This window comes from Oncorhynchus gorbuscha, unplaced genomic scaffold (assembly GCF_021184085.1).
Source record: "Oncorhynchus gorbuscha isolate QuinsamMale2020 ecotype Even-year unplaced genomic scaffold, OgorEven_v1.0 Un_scaffold_1478, whole genome shotgun sequence".
Lineage (NCBI taxonomy): Eukaryota > Metazoa > Chordata > Actinopteri > Salmoniformes > Salmonidae > Oncorhynchus > Oncorhynchus gorbuscha.
This window is the reverse complement of record NW_025746247.1, coordinates 90,001-99,496: the sequence shown is the minus strand read 5'-3', so window position 1 is coordinate 99,496 and position 9,496 is coordinate 90,001. Positions and strand designations below refer to the sequence as shown.

Sequence of the window (9,496 nt, the reverse complement as noted above, 5' to 3'; positions counted from 1 at the left end):
AGAGACCAGACTAGACAGGGGTCTAAGAGTAGTGCACTATATATACAGAGTAGAGACCAGACCAGACAGGGGTCTAAGAGTAGTGCACTATATATACAGAGTAGGGACCAGGGAGCCGTTTAGTGCACTATGGGCCCTAGTTCCTTATTCCCTATCTAGTGCACTATGGGCCCTAGTTCCTTATTCCCTATCTAGTGCACTATGGGCCCTAGTTCCTTATTCCCTATCTCGTGCACTATGGGCCCTAGTTCCTTATTCCCTATCTAGTGCACTATGGGCCCTAGTTCCTTATTCCCTATCTAGTGCACTACATAGGGAATAGGGTGCTTTGTGGTACGTATTCAGTCTGTCCATTAACCCACTATCTAGATTCATATTGCCCCAATCTCACACACACACTATGGGCCCTAGTTCCTTACACACACACACACACACACACACACACACACACACACACACACACACACACACACACACACACACACACACACACACACACACACACACACACGTTGGAATGATAAGTCATGATTTAATACTTTTATTGTACAACCGTCATTATAAAACAACACTATAAGTCACATAGCAACACACCGATCACATAGCAACACACCGATCACATAGCAACACACCGATCACATAGCAACACACCGATCACATAGCAACACACCGATCACTTAGCAACCCCTCAAGTCATTCTCTCTCATCCGAGTATAATGTCAATAATCAAATTATTGTGTTGGAGTTAAAACTGGGACCGTCCTCTGGCTTCGTCTCAAAATGGCCCCCGATACCCTATATAGTGGACTACTGGCCCCCTATTCCCTATATAGTGGACTACTGGCCCCCTATATCCTATATAGTGGACTACTGGCCCCCTATATCCTATATAGTGGACTACTGGCCCCCTATATCCTATATAGTGGACTACTGGCCCCCTATATCCTATATAGTGGACTACTGGCCCCCTATATCCTATATAGTGGACTACTGGCCCCCTATATAGTAGACTACTGGCCCCCTATATAGTGGACTACTGGCCCCCTATATAGTGGACTACTTGCCCCCCTATATAGTGGACTACTTGCCCCCTATATAGTGGACTACTGGCCCCCTATATAGTGGACTACTGGCCCCCTATATAGTGGACTACTGGCCCCCTATATAGTGGACTACTGGCCCCCTATATAGTGGACTACTGGCCCCCTATATAGTGGACTACTAGTAGTGAATAGGTGGCATCTGGGACTGCCATTCCAACAACCACTGAACCCCCCCCCCCAACACCGTCCTTCTGCACACACCATGGGTGTCCCACTTAAATCAGTCCCCCGTATTGCCCAACCGTAAGTGGTCCCCCTCTACCCTCCTGATGCGTTGGTCAACTCAGGTTGACTGTGTGAATGTGTGTTGCTGACTGATAGGGATCATACATCTATAGCCTGTGGTGGAGTGGAGGGTCTTCCCAGGTATTTACCCCCCCCCCCTCCTTTATCTTCCCAGGTATTTACCCCCCTTTTATCTTCCCAGGTATTTACCCCCCCCATCCTTTATCTTCCCAGGTAATTACCCCCTTTATCTTCCCAGGTAATTACCCCCTTTATCTTCCCAGGTAATTACCCCCTTTATCTTCCCAGGTAATTACCCCCCTTTTATCTTCCCAGGTAATTACCCCCTCCTTTATCTTCCCAGGTAATTACCCCCCCCCCTCCTTTATCTTCCCAGGTAATTACCCCCCTTTATCTGCCCAGGTAATTACCCCCCCTCCTTTATCTTCCCAGGTAATTACCCCCTTTATCTTCCCAGGTAATTACCCCCCTCCTTTATCTTCCCAGGTAATTACCCCCTTTATCTTCCCAGGTAATTACCCCCCCCTCCTTTATCTTCCCAGGTAATTACCCCCTTTATCTTCCCAGGTAATTACCCCCCACTACATCACTGGTTATAATGTACAGAACGAGACATCAACATGAACAGAGTCCTGTAGTAGCTCATATTCTGGATCGGAGAACTTTATATTGTAGATATTGTAGTATATTATATTGTAATACAGTGTATGTAGAGTAGCTTTATGGAGGGAGAGAGGCCTCTGAAAGGAGGAGACGTCCCTTAGGATTCAGGTAAAGGTGAGTCCAGGTGATCAGGTTATTCTGCCCCTGCCTTCCTCTTCTCTAACAGATTCTTCAGGAAGAACTCACCTGAGAGAGAATGAGAGGGGTGGAGAATGAGAGGGTGGAGAATGAGAGGGGTGGAGAATGAGAGGTGGAGAATGAGAGGGGTGGAGAATGAGAGGGGTGGAGAATGAGAGGGGTGGAGAATGAGAGGGGTGGAGAATGAGAGGGGTGGAGAATGAGAGGGGTGGAGAATGAGAGGGGTGGAGAATGAGAGGGGTGGAGAATGAGAGGGGTGGAGAATGGGGTGGAGAATGGAGTGGGGTAGAGAATGAGAGGGGTGGAGAGGGGTGGATCTTCCCAGGGGTGGAGAGGGGTGGAGAGGGGTGGAGAATGAGAGGAGTGGAGAATGAGAGGGGTGGAGAATGAGAGGGGTGGAGAATGAGAGGGGTGGAGAGGGGTGGAGAATGAGAGGAGTGGAGAATGAGAGGGGTGGAGAATGAGAGTGGTGGAGAATGAGAGGGGTGGAGAGGGGTGGAGAATGGAGTGGGGTAGAGAATGAGAGGGGTAGAGAATGAGAGGGGTGGAGAATGAGAGTGGTGGAGAATGAGAGGGGTGGAGAGGAGTGGAGAATGAGAGGGGTGGAGAATGAGAGGGGTGGAGAATGAGAGGATGGAGAATGAGAGGGGTGGAGAATGAGAGGGGTGGAGAATGAGAGGGGTGGAGAATGAGAGGGGTGGAGAGGGGTGGAGAGGGGTGGAGAATTCCCAGGGGTGGAGAATGAGAGGGGTGGAGAATGAGAGGGGTGGAGAATGAGAGGGGTGGAGAATGAGAGGGGTAGAGAATGAGAGGGGTGGAAATGAGAGGGGTGGAGAATGAGAGGAATTACCCCTTTATGAGAGGGGTGGAGAGGGGTGGAGAGGGGTGGAGAATGAGAGGGGTGGAGAATGAGAGGGGTGGAGAATGAGAGGGGTGGAGAATGAGAGGGGTGGAGAATGAGAGGGGTGGAGAATGAGAGGGGTAGAGAATGAGAGGGGTGGAGAGGGGTGGAGAATGGAGTGGGGTGGAGAATGAGAGGGGTGGAGAGGGGTGGAGAATGAGAGGGGTGGAGAGGGGTGGAGAATGAGAGGGGTGGAGAGGGGTGAAGAATGAGAGGGGTGGAGAGGGGTGAAGAATGAGAGGAGTGGAGAATGAGAGGGGTGGAGAATGAGAGGAGTGCAGAATGAGAGGAGTGGAGAATGAGAGGAGTGGAGAATGAGAGGGGTGGAGAATGAGAGGGGTGGAGAATGAGAGGGGTGGAGAATGAGAGGGGTGGAGAATGAGAGGGGTAGAGAATGAGAGGGGTAGAGAATGAGAGGGGTGGAGAATGAGAGGGGTGAGAATGAGAGGGGTGGAGAATGAGAGGGGTGGAGAATGAGAGGGTGGAGAATGAGAGGGGTGGAGAATGAGAGGGGTGGAGAATGAGAGGGGTGGAGAATGAGAGGGGTGGAGAATGAGAGGGGTAGAGAATGAGAGGGGTGGAGAATGAGAGGGGTGGAGAATGAGAGGGGTGGAGAATGAGAGGGGTAGAGAATGAGAGGGGTAGAGAATGAGAGGGGTAGAGAATGAGAGGGGTGGAGAATGAGGGGGTGGAGAGGGGTGGAGAATGAGAGGGGTGGAGAATGAGAGGGGTGGAGAATGAGAGGGGTGGAGAATGAGAGGGGTGGAGAATGAGAGGGGTGGAGAATGAGAGGGGTAGAGAATGAGAGGGGTAGAGAATGAGAGGGGTGGAGAGGGGTGGAGAATGAGAGGGGTGGAGAATGAGAGGGGTGGAGAGGGGTGAAGAATGAGAGGAGTGGAGAATGAGAGGAGTGGAGAATGAGAGGGGTGGAGAATGAGAGGGGTAGAGAATGAGAGGGGTGGAGAGGGCGGAGTGAGTTAATCTGAGTTTTAATTTATAAGGAGGTGAATGAATCAACTCTGATTAGTAGTATCCATATTTATGTCTCCGTGTCTCTGTGGGTCTCCGTGTCTGTCTGGGTCTCCGTGTCTGTCTGGGTCTCCGTGTCTGTCTGGGTCTCCTTGGGTCTCCGTGGGTCTCCGTGTCTGTCTGGGTCTCCGTGTCTCCGTGGGTCTCCGTGTCTGTCTGGGTCTCCGTGTCTGTCTGGGTCTCCGTGGGTCTCCGTGTCTCCGTGGGTCTCCGTGTCTGTCTGGGTCTCTGTGGGTCTCCGTGTCTGTCTGGGTCTGTGTGTCTGTCTGGGTCTCCTTGGGTCTCCGTGTCTGTCTGGGTCTCCGTGTCTCCGTGGGTCTCCGTGTCTGTCTGGGTCTCCGTGTCTGTCTGGGTCTCCGTGGGTCTCCGTGTCTCCGTGGGTCTCCGTGTCTGTCTGGGTCTCTGTGGGTCTCCGTGTCTGTCTGGGTCTCTGTGGGTCTCCGTGTCTGTCTGGGTCTCCGTGGGTCTCAGTGTCTGTCTGGGTCTCCGTGTCTCCGTGGGTCTCCGTGTCTGTCTGGGTCTCCGTGGGTCCGTGGGTCTCCGTGTCTGTCTGGGTCTCCGTGTCTGTCTGGGTCTCCGTGTCTGTCTGGGTCTCCGTGTCTCCGTGGGTCTCCGTGGGTCTCCTTGTCTGTGTGGGTCTCCGTGTGGGTCTCCGTGTCTCTGTGTGTGTCTCCGTGGGTCTCCGTGTCTGTCTGGGTCTCCGTGTCTCTGTGTGGGTCTCAGTGTCTGTCTGGGTCTCCGTGTCTGTCTGGGTCTCCGTGTCTGTCTGGGTCTCCGTGTCTGTCTGGGTCTCGGTGTGGGTCTCGGTGTGGGTCTCGGTGTGGGTCTCGGTGTGGGTCTCGGTGTGGGTCTGACCTGCTCTGTATGAGGAGCGCACTAAGGGTCCGCTGGCTGTGTAGACGAATCCCATCTCCTTCCCCACCTCCTCCCAGTGGACAAACCTCTCAGGAGTCACATACTCCTCCACCTGCGCACACACACACACACACACACACACACACACAGTTATTCTGAACTGAAATCCTGCTGCCTGGCTCTGTGTGTGTGTGTGTGTGTGTGTGTGTGTGTGTGTGTGTGTGTGTGTGTGTGTGTGTGTGTGTGTGCTGTACCTTGAGGTGGCGTTTAGTGGGCTGCATGTACTGTCCCAGTGTTAGACAATCCACTCCTGCCTCTCTCAGCTCTGTCAACAACAACAACAACAACAACACCGTTACTGGTGACAAATATATAATCTGTTCGTCTCTCCCTGACGTGTGTGTGTGTGTGTGTGTGTGTGTGTGTGTGTGTGTACCGGTCAGTGTGTTATAAATCTGGCGGTCCGTCTCTCTCAGACGTGTGTGTGTGTGTGTGTGTGTGTACCGGTCAGTGTGTTATAAATCTGCAGGTCCGTCTCTGTCAGACGTGTGTGTGTGTGTGTGTGTGTGTGTGTGTGTGTGTGTGTGTGTGTGTGTGTGTGTGTGTGTGTGTGTGTGTGTGTGTGTTATAAATCTGCAGGTCCGTCTCTCTCAGACGTGTGTGTGTGTGTGTGTGTGTGTGTGTGTGTGTGTGTGTGTGTGTGTGTGTGTGTGTGTGTGTGTGTGTGTGTAGGTGTAGGTGTAGGTGTGTGTGTACCAGTCAGTGTGTTATAAATCTGTCGGTCCGTCTCAGACGTGTGTGTGTGTGTGTGTACCAGTCAGTGTGTTATAAATCTGCAGGTCCGTCTCTCCGAGACGTGTGTGTGTGTGTGTGTGTGTGTGTGTGTGTGTGTGTGTGTGTGTGTGTGTGTGTGTGTGTGTGTGTGTGTGTGTGTTATAAATCTGCAGGTCCGTCTCTCTCAGACGTGTGTGTGTGTGTGTGTGTGTGTGTGTGTGTGTGTGTGTGTGTGTGTGTGTGTGTGTGTGTGTACCAGTCAGTGTGTTATAAATCTGTCGGTCCGTCTCAGACGTGTGTGTGTGTGTGTGTACCAGTCAGTGTGTTATAAATCTGCAGGTCCGTCTCTCCCAGACGTGTGTGTGTGTGTGTGTGTGTGTGTGTGTGTGTGTGTGTGTGTGTGTGTGTGTGTGTGTGTGTGTGTTATAAATCTGCAGGTCCGTCTCTCTCAGACGTGTGTGTGTGTGTGTGTGTGTGTGTGTGTGTGTGTGTGTGTGTGTGTGTGTGTGTGTGTACCAGTCAGTGTGTTATAAATCTGCAGGTCCGTCTCTCCCAGACGTGTGTGTGTGTGTGTGTGTGTGTGTGTGTGTGTGTGTGTGTGTGTGTGTGTGTGTGTGTGTGTGTGTGTGTGTGTGTAGGTGTGTGTGTAGGTGTGTGTGTGTGTGTGTACCGGTCAGTGTGTTATAAATCTGCAGGTCCGTCTCTCCCAGACGTGTGTGTGTGTGTGTGTGTGTGTGTGTGTGTGTGTACCAGTCAGTGTGTTATAAATCTGCAGGTCCGTCTCTCCCAGACGTGTGTGTGTGTGTGTGTGTGTGTGTGTGTGTGTGTGTGTGTGTGTGTGTGTGTGTGTGTGTGTGTGTGTGTGTGTGTGTGTCCGGTCAGTGTGTTATAAATCTGCAGGTCCGTCTCTCCCAGACGTGTGTGTGTGTGTGTGTGTGTGTGTGTACCAGTCAGTGTGTTATAAATCTGCAGGTCCGTCTCTCCGAGACCCAACATGATGGAGGTCTTGGTGAGAATGTCTGGTTTGACGGCCTTGGCGTGACGCAGGACATTCAGGGATTGGTCGATGTTCGCCCGCGGATCACGGACGTGTCTGTGGGTTCAAAAGGTCATAAAATGATTTCTTTTCCGTCAGTAAGTTACGGACAATATATTCAGACTCGACGGTGAACTGCAAAAACCTTTGAAACCAGTCCCAAATGGTGCCCTATTCCCTATGAAGTGCACTTCATTTGACATGCGCCCTATTCCCTATGAAGTGCACCCTATTCCCTATGAAGTGCACCCTGTTCCCTATGAAGTGCACCCTATTCCCTATGAAGTGCACCCTGTTGCCTATGAAGTGCACCCTATTCCCTATAAAGTGCACCCTATTCCCTATAAAGTGCACCCTATTCCCTATAAAGTGCACCCTATTCCCTATGAAGTGCACTTCATATGAACTGCGCCCTATTCCCTATGAAGTGCACCCTATTCCCTATGAAGTGCACCCTGTTCCCTATGAAGTGCACCCTGTTGCCTATGAAGTGCACCCTGTTGCCTATGAAGTGCACCCTGTTGCCTATGAAGTGCACCCTATTCCCTATAAAGTGCACCCTATTCCCTATGAAGTGCACCCTATTCCCTATGAAGTGCACTTCATTTGACATGCGCCCTATTCCCTATGAAGTGCACCCTATTCCCTATGAAGTGCACCCTATTCCCTATGAAGTGCACCCTATTCCCTATGAAGTGCACCCTATTCCCTATGAAGTGCACCCTATTCCCTATGAAGTGCACTTCATTTGACATGCGCCCTATTCCCTATGAAGTGCACCCTATTCCCTATGAAGTGCACCCTATTCCCTATGAAGTGCACCCTGTTCCCTATGAAGTGCACCCTATTCCCTATGAAGTGCACCCTATTCCCTATGAAGTGCACCCTGTTCCCTATGAAGTGCACCCTATTCCCTATGAAGTGCACCCTATTCCCTATGAAGTGCACCCTGTTCCCTATGAACTGCGCCCTGTTCCCTATGAAGTGCGCCCTATTCCCTATGAAGTGCACCCTATTCCCTATGAAGTGCACCCTATTCCCTATGAAGTGCACCCTATTCCCTATGAAGTGCACCCTGTTGCCTATGAAGTGCACCCTATTCCCTATGAAGTGCACCCTATTCCCTATGAAGTGCACCCTATTCCCTATGAAGTGCACTAAGTTGGACCAGAGTCCATTATATGAAGGTTATTGTCTAGGATAGACGTGGTCCAACAGTCAAGTTTCTATTTAAAAAATGGGGGGCGTTTTGCTGCCACCTGCTGGTCAGAGTCGGTATTACAACCTCTTAACAAAGACAGTTCCTTCACACCAAGTCCATCGTCTCCTTCCCACTTCCTGGTGGACAGGAAGTCTACTGCACCATGGGGGAGAGGGGGGGAGGGGGGGGCAAATACGGTTCACTGGGGAATCCATGAAGAAAAATAGAAGTAGCCTGGAATCCAGAACCTGTTGTGTTAACATTCCACTCCTTGTACTCGGTGTCACTGGAATGATGGGAGAAACAGACTGGAACCCAGGCTACAGCTGTTACCCTTCATTGGGTTCACAGTGGAGCAGGTCAGGAAGAAACAGACTGGAACCCAGGCTACAGCTGTTTCCTTTCATTGGGTTCACAGTGGAGCAGGTCAGGGAGAAACAGACTGGAACCCAGGCTACAGCTGTTTCCTTTCATTGGGTTCACAGTGGAGCAGGTCAGGGAGAAACAGACTGGAACCCAGGCTACAGCTGTTTCTTTTCATTGGGTTCACAGTGGAGCAGGTCAGGGAGAAACAGACTGGAACCCAGGCTACAGCTGTTACCCTTCATTGGGTTCACAGTGGAGCAGGTCAGGGAGAAACAGACTGGAACCCAGGCTACAGCTGTTACCCTTCATTGGGTTCACAGTGGAGCAGGTCAGGGAGAAACAGACTGGAACCCAGGCTACAGCTGTTACCCTTCATTGGGTTCACAGTGGAGCAGGTCAGGGAGAAACAGACTGGAACCCAGGCTACAGCTGTTACCCTTCATTGGGTTCACAGTGGAGCAGGTCAGGGAGAAACAGACTGGAACCCAGGCTACAGCTGTTTCCTTTCATTGGGTTCACAGTGGAGCAGGTCAGGGAGAAACAGACTGGAACCCAGGCTACAGCTGTTTCCTTTCATTGGGTTCACAGTGGAGCAGGTCAGGGAGAAACAGACTGGAACCCAGGCTACAGCTGTTTCCTTTCATTGGGTTCACAGTGGAGCAGGTCAGACGTAGTCCCCTGTATAGGGAATAGGGTCACGTAGGGGTCAGGGCCCGAGTCAAACGTAGTCCCCTGTATAGGGAATAGGGTCACGTAGGGGTCAGGGCCCAAGTCAAACGTAGTCCCCTGTATAGGGAATAGGGTCACGTAGGGGTCAGGGCCAGAGTCAAACGTAGTCCCCTGTATAGGGAATAGGGTCACGTAGGGGTCAGGGCCCGAGTCAAACGTAGTCCCCTGTATAGGGAATAGGGTCACATAGGGGTCAGGGCCCGAGTCAAACGTAGTCCCCTGTATAGGGAATAGGGTCACGTAGGGGTCAGGGCCCGAGTCAAACGTAGTCCCCTGTATAGGGAATAGGGTCACATAGGGGTCAGGGCCCGAGTCAAACGTAGTCCCCTGTATAGGGAATAGGGTCACGTAAGGGTCAGGGCCCGAGTCAAACGTAGTCCCCTGTATAGGGAATAGGGTCACATAGGGGTCAGGGCCCGAGTCAAACGTAGTCCCCTGTATAGGGAATAGGGTCA

At 51.7% G+C, this 9,496-nt stretch overlaps 1 protein-coding gene across 1 annotated transcript in view; it reads right to left on the bottom strand.

Moving 5' to 3' along the window:
• Positions 1-1,892: 1,892 nt before the first annotated feature.
• Positions 1,893-9,496, bottom strand: part of lias (lipoic acid synthetase) — a 17,719-nt gene continuing 10,115 nt past the window's right edge. Inside the window, exons 8-11 of the mRNA XM_046337594.1 lie at positions 6,657-6,802; positions 5,190-5,260; positions 4,936-5,047; positions 1,893-2,198 (exon numbers count right to left, since the gene is read on the bottom strand). Of these exons, the coding sequence (XP_046193550.1) occupies positions 2,146-2,198; positions 4,936-5,047; positions 5,190-5,260; positions 6,657-6,802 (382 nt within the window). The 3' untranslated portion in view covers positions 1,893-2,145. The remainder of the gene's footprint in view (positions 2,199-4,935; positions 5,048-5,189; positions 5,261-6,656; positions 6,803-9,496) is intronic.